General features: G+C 51.3%; 3 protein-coding genes across 3 annotated transcripts; 1 reads left to right on the forward strand and 2 right to left on the reverse strand.

Moving 5' to 3' along the window:
• Positions 1 to 1,018: 1,018 nt before the first annotated feature.
• Positions 1,019 to 1,977, reverse strand: LOC100903351 (uncharacterized). Its single transcript, XM_003739915.1, has 4 exons — positions 1,905 to 1,977; positions 1,609 to 1,758; positions 1,275 to 1,403; positions 1,019 to 1,128 (listed from the first exon to the last, which is right to left on the reverse strand). Exons 1-4 carry the CDS (start codon positions 1,975 to 1,977, stop codon positions 1,019 to 1,021), a joined length of 462 nt encoding a protein of 153 aa, XP_003739963.1.
• Positions 1,978 to 6,204: 4,227 nt separating this feature from the next.
• LOC100903495 (uncharacterized) lies at positions 6,205 to 9,462 on the forward strand. Its single transcript, XM_018638144.1, has 8 exons — positions 6,205 to 6,378; positions 6,474 to 6,614; positions 6,710 to 6,865; positions 6,955 to 7,818; positions 7,927 to 8,109; positions 8,270 to 8,374; positions 8,466 to 8,594; positions 8,753 to 9,462. The coding sequence occupies exons 1-8, from the start codon at positions 6,205 to 6,207 to the stop codon at positions 9,272 to 9,274; spliced, it is 2,274 nt and encodes a 757-aa protein (XP_018493660.1). The 3' UTR covers positions 9,275 to 9,462.
• Positions 9,028 to 13,861, reverse strand: LOC100903642 (urease subunit alpha). The gene is made up of 14 exons (XM_029110514.1): positions 13,733 to 13,861; positions 13,507 to 13,649; positions 13,305 to 13,425; positions 13,091 to 13,185; positions 12,790 to 12,867; positions 12,500 to 12,579; positions 12,202 to 12,351; positions 11,831 to 12,086; positions 11,426 to 11,697; positions 11,225 to 11,353; positions 10,408 to 11,114; positions 10,032 to 10,151; positions 9,678 to 9,914; positions 9,028 to 9,567 (listed from the first exon to the last, which is right to left on the reverse strand). The coding sequence occupies exons 2-14, from the start codon at positions 13,555 to 13,557 to the stop codon at positions 9,455 to 9,457; spliced, it is 2,409 nt and encodes an 802-aa protein (XP_028966347.1). The 5' UTR covers positions 13,558 to 13,649; positions 13,733 to 13,861; the 3' UTR covers positions 9,028 to 9,454.
• Positions 13,862 to 14,245: the final 384 nt, after the last annotated feature.

Here is a 14,245-nt window from a genome sequence, read left to right on the forward strand (position 1 = left end):
CAGGGAATTCGGTACCGGTAGTTTCTTCTGACTTCTGCAACGGTACTTTGAGGATGCACCCGTAACAGATGGAATGTGAAATGTTGTTCATGCGGACTTCAAGCGGGAGGCCCAACTCTAGCCGTTCTGAGGGAAGCCCTGTCGATCCCTCGGAGGATAGGCGTAGAATCTGAGGGAGGGATTGCCTGATACAGAATCAGGTGAAATCATTTGAGAAAAGAAACAGCGAGACATGCATAGTCATGCCGTGAAGGGGAAGCATTATTCGAGAGGAAGAGTCGAGACATGCACTTGAGATGCCTTATGTGCGTTCTGCTTGAACTCTCGGGCTCCAGGAATACATATGTGGTGAATCGTAGAGTCCTCTCAATTGGTTCACATCGGGACCGACCTATTCCAGCCGGAATGAGTCGGACTAAATTACGCTGGAAGACATGTTTGGGGAGTTGCGCGATCTGGTCCGCATATGCGGACGGTCCGAATATCGAGATAGATCGCTGATGAGTGAACCCCTGAACTTGCAGGTCTGCTGAATGTTCAAATGAATAAGAAAATAAATTGTTCGAGTGATTTTCGATTTCTTCTGACTGCTTCGATCTTCATGCACGGGTACGTGCAGGCTCAACTAGGAACGGAGAATGAAGGATTAGGGTAACTGACTGAGCCTGAGGGCAAGCCAATTAGCGACGCGAATGAAGAAACAACTCATAGCCCGATGCGCTGGACACTTGGCTCGGGTAGGGAGTGTTGATGAAGTCAGGCAACGGTGATACGGTGATGAAGATATCTCGAGAACACGCAATGTCATATCAGGCCGGAACGAATTGTACAGCAAGAGGCGCTTGCATATTGATTTCTCCCCCGGGCGACGCGGTTGCAGTCGCTTCTGACGCTATTGGGAGTTCCGTCTGAGGCAGAACGACAGATTCGGTCCTCCCTCCGGATCTGAATTCCTTGCGACAGCAATAGCAGCAGAAGCAGCAGCAGCAAATCACTACCGTGACAGCAACGGCAGCGACTAACGTTCCGACCGAGATGAAACGGCGGCTCGACGAAATCGGTGTCGGGGTGTAGGCCAACCAGCATGAACCTGTGGCGATTTCGAGAGAGTTTGCCGGATTAATTCTCCTGCTGAAATTTCGTTCATTTTCGAACGGTTCACCGTGCTAGTTCAGGTTTTTCTTGCTTCTTCGAGGCTCGGCCTTCTCTCGAGACATCTCTGCCTTGACAATCGCAATCGGAATCAGAATCGCATCGCGACAAATGAGACTCACCCTCATGTGCGCAGCTGTTCAAAACCGTTTCTCCCGTGCAGCTCATGTCGAGGCTCGAGATTCTGAAGCCTGGCCCCCGGAACGTCGCTTCATACTTGAAGGCTTTTGTTATGGGTGAGATGCCGAGTCCTAGAACGATGAAGAATGTGATTGAAATGGCCTCTTATCCACAAGTCCGATTCGTACCTAAAGACTGACTATGCAGATGGTCTACTCGAATCGCTCTCGGCGATCAGGGGTATATCACAACATTTCGAAGCCCAAGGACAAGAACACGCGTCAGGCGACAGAAAAATCTGCGAGGAATCGAGGAGCTCAAATTCACGCTTCGTACTCAAATTCGTGCACTCGACCGATGAAAGTCCAGCTGCAGGGTTATCACAGTGCGGGGAGCCGACGCATTGCAGCTGTGGAATCTTCTGACTCGTGAGCCGACCATCGCGAAATCGCAGAATCGACGTACGCTTCAAATCGAACATGGAATCTGTAACGCAGGCTTATCTTGTAGAAAAAGATTCACCTCTGAGATTCTCGCGCGATCTGCAATCACTTCACAGATGTGTAGATCGTTCCCATGCAAGGGAATTTCCCGGGCAAGGGCATCTGCGAAGAGGAGGATGCATAACTCACCTGAGCATTCCGAGTATGCTCGGGCGAGTGCACAAAGCACGGGCAAGATGAAAACCTGGGCTCGAGAGATCATTGCGCTTTGCGATGCTCTGACGCGAGCTGAGCGTCCTGACACCGAGCCGAGAATGTGATCGAGTATCCGATGGACATCCGAGTGCTGAAGCGTTGGAATTCTCTTTGCCACCACTCTGTCGAGCACTCTGACTGATACCGTTCGATGCAGTCGCGGTATCCATTCGCACGCTGCTCGCACTTTAGGAGAAATGGCGATCCTCCGGTTCAGAGTCGACTCGAAAACTTCCGCCGCATGGAAATCAGCGGATAGGGGTTCCGCGGAAGCCCACTCGAAGAGGGGAAGCGAGAACTATGCGGGAGAAGGTGTTGTTGGATTATGATATGGTGTCGCCGTCGCCAAACCACCGATGCTGCCGTCCGTGTCGGTGGCGCGTCAGATTTCCTTATCGTGCGGATCTTCCCTCCGAAGAAGCGGTCCTTGCTGATGACATCGTCTGGAATTATCCAAGGCTTCATGAAGCCTCCCTTCCCGGGGCTTATCGGGGCGCTCGCTAGGACCGAATAGAGCGTGATTCATGCAGCCGACCTGTGATCGCCACCGAGGAGCACTGAACATGCAACGGCAGCCATCCTCGTGTCTCCCTGGTTCTGCTGAGGTCCCCAACCGAGAATCCGCAGAGAAGACGCCACAAATCTTTTTTTTGGCCCATCAAGCGAAGAAAATTATTGAAGGCCCGCCATACGGCTCTAAAGAGAGCCGCATTGATCGGAACTGGCCTAGATCAGCAGAGCAACAGAATTCCTTCAGCTATCCACGAATTGATCCTTTGCCCCATTCATGACTTGGAGTTCCTGAGCAGATCTTCTCTGCCGAGTCTAGCGCGAGAAAGACGGGAAGTTCATGGCCGTCCAGGAGTCGAGACAAATGGGATCGAACCGAGACGTTCAGAACCGTGAACGGCACTCCCGGGACGATCTTTGAAAGCAATCTGCAACGATGATCTCATGCCTCGTACGCGTCGACACTGATCTGTTATAAGAGAACATCGCGTTCTGGCCTCGAATGCGAGCTCGAACTCACGGACGTATTGGACGTCGAGACTCAGCTTCGCGAATGCGAGCCGTCCATAGTTCAGGGCATAGCAGAAAAACAGGCTGCCACCATTTCAGGATCAGACGTTTCCAGAACGTCGCTGAAGAACCACATGCTCCGGATCGCAACGAGGATCGTCAAGGCTCTCGCTACGGCGCCTATGGCCGTGATCACTTCCCATTTGTAGGTATCATTGACGTAGAAGTACTTCGGCTCAGACGTTCCTGAGTTGGATGAACGTTCGTCAGTGCGATTCGGTCTCCGGAACGCGGGTGCGGCGCTTGTCATTCATCGACAGTGGGAACGGCGTCGGCGCCTTCCTGATGATCCAATGATTGAAATCATCAAACAGACGAACGAGGAGTAGATCTGGGCTCTAGGCAATAGCTCTTTCTCCCCAATCATATGAGAGAAGCTCTTCTTGATAACGGTCCATCAGATGCCGCTATCGTCGCTTATATTTCTCAGCGACCGACTGGAGCCAAAGGAACTATTTGTCTAGCTACTATTCAAATCCGAGCTTACCTGGATTGGCGTGGAATGGCAGTACAGCGAGCAGAGGAAGCTCGCCAAACGGCATCACTATCAATTGTAACTCTGTCATGCGGGAGAAATCGAATCGGAATCCACCGAGGGATATCACCATCGACAAGAGCACGAGCATGAACGATCAGAAACCTTGTTTTCGTTTCTCCGGCAAGCTAACCAGCGTGATCTGCGAGTACAATGCAGTGCTCAAGACCATCATCCCGCCTGGAATACTTGAGCTCCGAATGAAATCCACCGCGTCGGAGCCCGAAACCTCAAACTAGGTCGGATGATAATTTAGCCGTCATGGCTGAAGGTATATCAACTAGTCCATTGTAGAATAAGGCTAGCTGCAACTCGAGGCAATCGGACTCTTCATGCCGTACCGCGGCATATGTTGACCAGTAATGAAGGGAACTGCGGCACCTGGAAGAGGCGGAGTCTGTACTACATGACTACCGCTCAAGAAGGGGAATTTCTGATCGGCTGACTGGTGGTGATGCGGTCAGTCGGACTGACCTGGAAGAGTCGAAACAATAATCTTCATAGCACTGTAATAATGAGTGACGTCCTGTACCTCTTCTTAAAGGGCGTCATCGTCCTCGAAGTGACTGCATTCCGATACATTTTGAACCAACTCGTGCAGACAAGCTTCCTGCATGTGGACGTCGGTGATGGGGCTTACCGAGAGATTTTTCGGGGGAAGGAATAACAAGTGGATTATACCGAGCCCATATTTCTCCGCGATCGTGATCTGCGAATATCTCTCATCCAGGCGGGCCTCCAACTCAGGACCTCGTCCCTCTCGTCCCCCAAGAGGAGCGGGTTCCCGCCGGAAACTGGGCATCATCGACACTGGGAGAGCTGGTGTCTGTTACGGTCATTTGATCGATGTTTCAAAAGCAGCGCTTCGTGGAGTGAAAAGCTACCAGTGGACGGCTTGTTGTTTGCCTACACAGAAATATATCGATGTGGACACAAGTCCCCAAGTAAATGAGTCATGCGACCTCGGTGGTGCAATATGTATGAACATCCATGACTCTACGTCCTCTTGGGAAAAATCTGTTCGAGCACAGTCACCACGATTACAGTGGAGCAGTTGCTGGAACGCGGCTGCTTTTTCGGAAAGAAGGAACGGTGAGGGCGAGTACATACGAGCGGTATTCGGTGCTGTCGAATCCTTGTGATGCTCAGCGCGGCAGAGCGGGATAGACGGAGTCATTTGGAGAGAAATCCGGAATGTGATAGCTCAAAACATCCCCTCTTTGAGTCGAATAGAAACGTTCGAATTGTCGTCGGTCTATGGTATCCGATTCGAACTTGGTACGTGCCGATGCTTGAGAGACGGGACTCTCGCAGCTCCGAATCTGGATGACTCATGTGTGACAGTCTGTTTCCAAGCCATGGGGATCTTCTGTGCTCAGTCGCCTATCGCGACTGCATGGTCGGAGGATACAGTTTCAAAAGCCGCGGTATTCCGACTCAAATTTCCGTCGATCAGAATTACGAGTCTTGGGCATTGTGTCTGTGTATTTCCGGGATCTCGAGGGTCCTCCGCGACTCATCGAACTGTTTGGGGGTGAGTCGCCGCCTGAATATTGCCGCTTTCGCTCTGAGCCCCTAAATTGCTTGTCCCTTCCTGAACCCCTCATCATCATTCTTTCTACCGAAAGATGGGTGACGGAGGCTTTGTTCACTTCGGAGTGTCTACCGGATAGATGTTTGCCGGAAGTTCATTTCCCAAAACCGAGCTGGAACCCCAAATTCGCGTCCCTCATCGATCCGAGGAACACCGTACATATTCCTCTGGACTCTAATAGTCTCCAATACACGGGCTCAATGGTCGAAAGATAGACGGGCATGCCCTCCAATTCGACCGATTACTTCTCTGTCGTAGTCTCTGACTACGTTCACCTTCCATATCGGAGGAGGGCTCACGCGGAGTTCTATCGCCCCCTCTTCTCTGGGAATCAGTGGGTCTGCCTCTGTTTCCATTGAGATTGACGTACGTCGGCGTAGCATCTGCTGTCTTCGTTTATCGACTATCGCTCTGACTCTGCGAGAGATAGCATGTGTAGGAGGAGTCTGAGATATGCTCCGTCTAATGCATCAGTCGGGTCCGTGTTATTCGCCGAGAGTTTCCTGATCTCGTTCTGCGGAAAAACAGTCGAAACATCGATATGATCGGCCTCAGCGGAGTGCAAGCTCATCAGAAAGCTGCGAGAAAATTCAAAATTTGGCGCGCTCCGCTCGATCAAGTTTCGTCATTGTTTACCGTCGGCTTCACACAACGTACCAGCTCTTTGTGTTAGACGAGCTCCATTCTAAGTGGGATGAAAATAGAGAGTCGCGCATCAGCGGTTATCACCGCTCTTTGAGGAGCACTAGCAAGTGACGAGGATCGAGTTCTCGTCCGAACGGAAGCTGTCAGCTTGACAGAAAAAACTTCGAATGCGCAGGTATTTTGTCCCGTCGTCACTCGCAACGGAACTGACATTCCATGAGCGGGGCTACCCGGAAGCGATGTCAGGGCGAATCGGGGGAGCGCCTGAGGACGAGCACCCCGACCTTGACGGCTGCTGTAAAATTCAGCTTGTCTTCTCCGATGTTCCAGAGTCCGAGCAATTTTAGGGATATACAAGACATATATCATTCACCCGCACAATGTTGCAAAACGCCGCGAGCAATAAGTACATGGAACGACTCCTTCTGGGGGAGATAGAGAACCTTCGGAGGAAGGGGAAACTGATCAAAGAAGCCGTAGAAGACTACGTACAGCGCGTAGAAGATGAGATCCGAAAAGGGATTTCGTACAATCTACAAAATCAATACACAGAGGTGAGTTGCACCGGTTTTTCGCCTAAAGAGCTCATGCATCGATTCGATCGAGTTTCACTTCAGTCCTCCGGGAAGCCGTCTCAAACTCGGTACAGTTGCAGAAGATTTTGATGAATTCCGGCCAAACTTTGGACGGACTCATCATTGGTCTCTCGACCATGGTTCCTAGCCCTGGGGGCCACACTTTCCTCCCAAGCCTTGGAGACGTTCCGAGGCAAAATTTGATTTCCGGAACGGTAAGAATGGGCTTCGCAATTGAGCTACCAGATGTCTGTGAACTTGTCGTTTCTTCCTACATTCGCGAAGTCTACATTCGCGAATCACCTCGCAGGGATCGATGACTGAGTGGAGCTCCAGAGACTGCACTGCTTCGAGAAGAACGTCGTCGCCTGATATTGTCGAGACTCAGATACAGACTCCCAGTGAACGTCGAAGCTCGTCGTCGTCGTCGACGACATCATCCAACCGGCCTCCTCCGAAAGCACGCGTGAGTTCGAACTTGACGTCCCTTGAATTCAGGTGAAAATTCTCGACCGGACATGTCGTGTACATTTCTCGGGACATGTTTCATTGCAGACGCCGAACGCGGTGAAAAAGAAACAACCGCTACGATCGACGGTAATTGACGAATTTTCGATGGAAATTCCGGACTCTGCCACAATGTTGAATGTAGACGCCCCGGAGTTCAGACCCAATGGCCACGGCGCGCCTGGTGAAAGCATTCCCGTCAATTCAGCCGGAGACTCCGATGGAAAAATCCCACGGGAGCGGAATTCAGTTTCCCCAGAGCCCGAAGGGAATAACGCCAACGAATCGGGAGTTTCGGAAGCTTCGGACAATCATCATGGGTCTAGCGAGAGCAGCCAATCGACGTTTTCGGTGTCGTCATCGTCGAGTGCGCCGCAAATTCTGACAAGTGCTAGTTCCGTAGAGAGTTTTCTGACTCCCCCCGGAACAGGGTCGGAGCTTCGGCGAAACGGTGTCGATCATGGTGCGGGCAGAACGACAACGAGCAGGAGCGGAGATAGTTCGGCGAGTTTCTATCTCTCCCCTGACGGGACAGGCTTGTGCAGCAACGACGACAAACACGCGATGAAAGACTACCCCCGCGACGCGGAATCTCGTCCGTCGAGTCATCACGCAAAAAGTCTCATATACGACACCGATCAGGTGCTGAGAGGCACTGCTCAAGTTCTTCGGGAGCAGGAGGCTCTGAATTCAAGAGAACAAGCGTTGAAGGACGAGCCGAATCACGATGGGCCGATCGACTGGAAGGAGAGACAAGCATGGGACTCGAAGCCTAACGACGTGCGGAAAACGCGAATACCGCCCACTTGGACCTATACTCACGTCAACTTCTCGCACGTGGATGCTGAATCGGGGAGAATTTATGTACAATTGCTTGCAGATGAGATCACCATCACTTCACTGTCTGAAGAGGTAAGAGGATTCCTCCGGCAATCGTTGGATTCGCAAAATGTTGGAAGATGATCTCGATGATCGCTTGGGGGCAAATGAGTGATTCTTTCTCGGTCATCTTCTCCACAGGCCAATTCGGACCCATCGCGCAGATCGAGGCCGCTTGAGCTGGCAGAAATAGAAACGGACCTCGTGGTCATTGCCCCATTCGAAAACTTGTATTATCGCGCTTCAGTTGTTTCGAAAAAATCTGAGAATGATATCGAAGTATTTTTCATTGACTACGGGAACACCGCGAAAGTCAAAGCACAGGTGAGTGTGATTGTAGTCCTCGGACTTGTGGAATCTATGATCCTTTACCCCGCCCGTCGTCTTGCCGGTCCCAGATCTGGGAAAATGTGAAATATCGACCTTAGACTTAGTGGAGGAGTGTTTAAGTATTCTCAGACGTAACAACTCACGAATCTTACAGGACTTGTCGCTCATAAACACGAAACTACAGTATAAGACTTGTAGATTGGCCATTCCTTGTGTCCTCGATGCCTCTCTTGCGTGCGCCGACCTCATTGAGCGATTGGTACGTAAGCTGCCCAAGAGCGCGACGCACGGCTGAATTGATTTTATGGGAGTGTATCGGTAGTCATCATTGCTCATTTTTCCCATTCAAGCCGGAAACCGCCTACGTTTGCCTGGCGAACCCTCCCGAGACTGAGCAGGGATCGGTGTACCGCATCATGGACGTGATGCATTCCTCCAAGGAAAATTTCCTGGAGCTACCCGAAACTATCCCATTCAGTGTGAGTCGCGCTCATCTGAATGCTCTACCACACATGATATCATACATATATGATGATTATATTATTATCAACATATGAATTATCATGTGCTTATTCATGATCCGATTATATGATCCTAGCGACGGTCTCCGTGCTAACGATATATTCCTGTTGTGAAGGCTCCTGATGACCCCAAGGTATTTTCGTACTCCGTCGTCATCACCAATGCGATCAACCCCGACCATATGTGGGTCGTCGAAACCAAAGACGTCGACGTGCCGGAAAAAGTCACAGCGATTCTTCATGGACTGCCCCCGGAGCCATGCTCCCCGACACTTGCTTTGAAGTCTACGTATGTTGCGCACAAAGGCAGGCGCGCCATGGTCATCGAGTGCCACGACGGCCTGTTCGACCTCTTGCAGCTCGATGATGGGGTTTCTGTGCTTGGCGTGCCGATAACGGCCTGCCGTCGACTTCCGCTGATGACGCACTTGATTCCCCAAGCGGCGAAATTGGTGAAACTCGCGAATTGCCAATTACGCAGGCAAGATAAGTTCGCGGAGCTGATCATGTCGAACTCGGCTGGTAAAAAGTACAATATGAAAGTCAAAAACGACGATTCTGATGACGTGATCCTCGTTGACCCCGTCTCCGAAAAGTACCTCGCCAAAGAGCTTAAGCGTTTGGATTGTGATCTTTGAGACGACACGTGGAACCTCGCTTGAGTTTCAGACTGCTTGTATGTATAATTTATCAGTTAGCCGTGTTCGATTTGAAGGGCCTCAGGAATGATGAACATCATTGTGTTTACGCTGAGCGGCCTTTATTGAGGTGGTGGCCCGGATGTTTAATTTTCGAAGGAAATTTCCGTCGAGAGGTTTTCAAAAGAGAAAATATCGCCGTGACAGCGGAACCGTGTCTATGGGATCGCACCATAAAACGCGACGCTCGCCGCTTGCATCGAGGATCGCAACTTCATAAGTTTCGGGGTCGACTGGAAGGAAATGGTCGTCAGGCAGTCGAACGCTTCTGTACTATATAAGTTAAAGGATGCGAAACCAAAGCAGACGATCGCGTCTTTTATTTGAAGCCGAACTTCCAGACCTGTTATGCTTGGCATGTGATCGTTGTAGAGCATGTCTGCTTTCGAGATGCTGCGGTTTCCCTTGACAGGGATCATCTGACGACGGACTCGATACCGCTCTTGGATATTATTCTCGGGAGAAATAGAAGCAGACGAGACGAAGAACAGGGAGTTCCGACCGACTGATGAGCCGCACGCGCCGAACATCGATCTCAGCACGTAGGGTTCAGCCGTGGGGATCGAGGCATTCGCAGATCCTGTTGGGTTCGTGGGACGAATGGAAAATTATCATCACCTGTTATAATAAAACACGACTCGCATTGTGCGGGGGAGTCCACCCCCTCTCTCTCTGTCCCCACTCGTTGAATGCACACCCGAGTTCGCCAATATTATTTGTCCGCCTTTGATGACCATTTCGGGCTTGACGCCGAAGAAAGCCGGATGCCACAGGACGAGATCCGCGAATTTACCCTGCTCGACGCTGCCGACATGTTCTGTTGATTGTGGAAGAATAGAGTCGATATTCTGCGTTTTATTCTAGAAATGAAACTTCTCCCAAATAAAAGAAAATCCCGATACTATTTTCATTTGCATTCGAATCGCTTTCTCGCTCATCATGCTCTGGATATTTCTCTGATTGTGAGAGAGACGCCTTCCAAAAGGAAAAGCGTTCCGGGCACCAGGGCGCACGCAAGGGCCATCCATCACCCGCCTCGCATTTCCACAGTGATGAGTGACTGACTGACTGACCTTTGATTCCATTAGCAATCGCCGGATTGATGGTGTACTTCGCAATGTAGCGCTTCACTCGGAAATTATCGTTCGCCTCCGAATCTTCGGGCAGCCTTGCGAAATGCTGCTTCATTTTGTGAGCTGTCTGCCACGTCCGAGACACGGTCTCGCCCATGCGACCCATCGCATGTGAGTCAGAAGTGAAGCACGAAATAGCCCCGAGATCGTGTAGAACATCTTCAGCTGCGACGGTTTCTGCACGCATGCGCGATTCGGCGAAAGCCAAGTCTTCTCGAATGTTTCTGCAAGCATTCCATTCGAGATCATCCTGAATCGCGCTACCCTCCGAAATCGAGCGGTAAGATAGAGTTCGACTTGAATCGTTCGCTTCGACCCACTTGTCGAGATGGTGGCAGATGAGCAGCATATCCATAACCTCATCCATTGTATTCCTCGTGTAGGGTAGGGTCGGGTTCGTTGAGGATGGGATTACGTTCCGGATGCCGCAGACTGTTATGATATCGGGGGCGTGCCCGCCTCCGGCACCTTCAGCGTGGTAGGCGTGTATGGTGCGCCCTTTGAACGCTTCCAGGGTGTTCTCCACGCAACCAGACTCGTTCAAAGTGTCGGTGTGAATCATCACCTGAACGTCATACTTTTCCGCAACCCGAAGGCACGAATCGATGGCTGCCGGTGTTGAGCCCCAGTCTTCGTGTAGTTTCATGCTGTACAGATAGAAAAATCATGAGCAAGACCATAATCGTGGGAGACGGAGGGTCCCCCCCCCCCAGCGCGTGTTCCCCCTCCTTCGATCGGGACCGTTCGGAGCACCTACCCCATGGCTCCTGCTCTTATCTGTTCCTCGAGTTCCGGGGCCAACCTCTCTGGATCGTCAGACGAGCAATTTCCCTTCGCTGTGAATCCGAAATTGATCGGGAACGCATCACAGCTCTCGAAAATGTTTCTGGAACGACAAACTCATGGAATCTGACTCTTCGCTTGGTTTCCTTACAAGTTTTCCGCCGTCTGTCGGTACCTCATCCCGATTATCCCCGGCGTGCACGTGGTCGCTTTGGAGCCCTGTGCGGGCCCCGTCCCGCCTCCGATCAAAGTCGTCACCCCTCCATGCAAGGCTTGCTCGACTAACTGCGGACAGGTGAAGTGGGTGTGACAATCGATCGCGCCGGCTGTGACGATCTTGCCCTCGGCCGAAATGACCTCGGTGCCGGCCCCGATCACCAACTTCGGATGAACGCCGTCCATGATGTCCGGGTTGCCGGCCTTTCCGATTGCAACGATTCGAGAGTCCTGAGGAAGATGGGAGAGGGTCTAAACATTATCCTCGGAAGGGACTCCCGGAAGAGTGGCATTCGACTCACGAGCAGAGAGAGGAAGGTTCCCAGGTGATTATCGTTTCTGATCGAATCCGATCGTTACCAACATTGATACCGATGTCAGCCTTGACGATGCCGAGCACTGCGTCGATGATCAAAGCATTGGTCAAAACGAGATCCAGAGTTTCATCGCACGACCGACCCACACACTGACCCATGCCGTCGCGGATAACCTTGCCGCCACCGAACTTGACCTCGTCCCCGTAGCTTGTCATGTCTTTCTCGACCTCGACGTACAGATCTGTGTCGCCCAGACGAACCAGATCGCCTACAGTCGGGCCGTAGTTCGCGGCGTAGTCGGATCTGGCGGGCATAATTAAGTTTTTTGGGGATTCTGACTGGGGCTTGCAAGGGGCGATCCCCATGCGGGAAAAGTGATAGCATAATGCATGACCATATCGCTTCGAATTCCAATGACCTGCTAATCTCCAGAGGAACGTCGATGATTTCGTCGGCAGCTTCATCGTTCGCATTCCCGAATCCTCTTTCCCTGATCATGGCCATGGCTCTCTCCAGGTTTTGATCGCAGAGTTTCCCGCCGCAGAATCCGTTGCCTCCAAACACTTTCCTGCAACGTGGGATGCGGGAGTCTCAGTGACGCGGCACTAACATTATGCCATTGGGAGTGCTGCGACAACATCACTCGAAGAGTGGCGGTGGTCGTCGTCATCGTCCATGAGAATTAAACGTAGTCGCTAAGCTGACCAGAGCCTCACCTGAGACCACCGACCTCGACGAGCCGAACGCGCTTGGTGTCTCCTGGTTCGAAACGCACCGACATGCCGGCAGCGATGTCCTGCGCGGTAAATGCTTCTCGTCATCGAAGATATCCAGCTTCTACCTCTCGAACACCACAAACACCTCTAACCTATTCATGCCATGACTAGAATGGGGCATTCTGATCGCCCCTCTCATTTGGAAACTGTCAGTACTCGTTAGTACTGGTGAGCCTTTGGTCAAGGACTTGGATGGTTCTGTCCTCGGAGCTATGAATACAATATCTTACCAGTCGCATTCCGTAGGACCTCGCTCTGTCGAAGATTAAGGCGGGATTCGCTTCGATGAACGGATAATGGGAGCCAATCTGCGAGATTAAAACTCGAAGTGAATTGAGCTGAACTTCAGAAAGTATCGAGCCGTAGGAGAACCAGTGCAAAAAATCCCCGTTTCCTTCCCGAGAGGTACTTCCCTCGGGAGAAAAGCCTGAATCGTACGGACTCCCTTGTACGGACCTCGCATCTATCTACCATTCAGCACGGCTGTCACAATCTCGAACCGATACGCCGCGGTAAATCGGTATGCCTTACCTGAATGGGCCTATCGCACGTGCTCGTCACGCCGAATTCACGCTTCACTCTATTCTCGTTAAGAGTGACGGTGCCATCCCCGCTCTGCACCTCACCTGATTCACGGAAGAAAAGACACGAATCACGCACGGATTTCAAATCGATGTCAGTAAAACTCCTTCTTTCACATTTTTCTCCGATGCACTCGGGTCGAACAAATATAAAGTGTTAGAACCTGGCGTTATATCGTCAGTCTCGTCTGGCTCATCGAAGTCAGAAATCGGCTCTACGAAACTCCCATAGAGCGCCGCTTCTAGCGGGAGATAATTTTCACAAATCGGATGGTGAAGACACACCTGTAACGAAATCATTCTCTCACCGGGCGATCTCTATTACCCAGAACAAATCGCACAGCCTCAATGAAGATTTTCACGCACCAGTTTAGTACCGTCGTCAAAACAGGCTTCGATCGAAAGTTCATCGATCATCGACGCAACACCGGGTAGCACATGATTACGACCCAGGACACGCCTGCCCTTGGCTGTCACTTCCGCCAGAGTGAGTCCGTCGCGAGCGAATTCTTGAACCTTGGGCAAGTGATTTTAATTTCCATGAATTTCGAGCATGACTTCGGCGGATATTCAATTCCTTCTGACAGCTCACCTGAGAGGCTAGGAGAGCCGTCGCTTCCGGATGGTTCAAGCGCAAACCTCTCCCTAGTCGTTTCTGGGCTAGAAAGCCGGCTTGATGCGTTAACAGTCCATCAGTTTCTTTGACTGAGAGGCGCATTCTCTATGGTATCGGCGCTTCCCGGAAGAGGTCGCTCAGCACTGATGAGTCGACGTTTCGAGACGATCGAAAGCGCCTAACGTCAGACTGTACACCTCTGGTGCCAGAGAGTTCGAAAGCTCCTAAACGCTCACAATTTCTCTTCATCGACTGTTTTACAACCTCATAAACATGGCTAGTCCTGTCAGGCTTCTTTGTGATAGTTCAGGAGATTTCTGTCGCCTGCCTCTCTAAGAATCCAGATGCATAATACCGACACCTGGGGAGCTTCATTATACTCGAATTCCGTCGATCGGTCCCAGGGAACTTTTAGCTTCCAGTTCCCGTGTTCTGGAGTGAGTGACACCGACAATTAATTTTGATCAAGCTTCGAACAATTTATTTATT

The sequence above is a fragment of the Galendromus occidentalis genome, unplaced genomic scaffold (genome assembly GCF_000255335.2).
Source record: "Galendromus occidentalis unplaced genomic scaffold, Mocc_1.1 scf7180000076600, whole genome shotgun sequence".
Taxonomy (NCBI): Eukaryota; Metazoa; Arthropoda; class Arachnida; order Mesostigmata; family Phytoseiidae; genus Galendromus; species Galendromus occidentalis.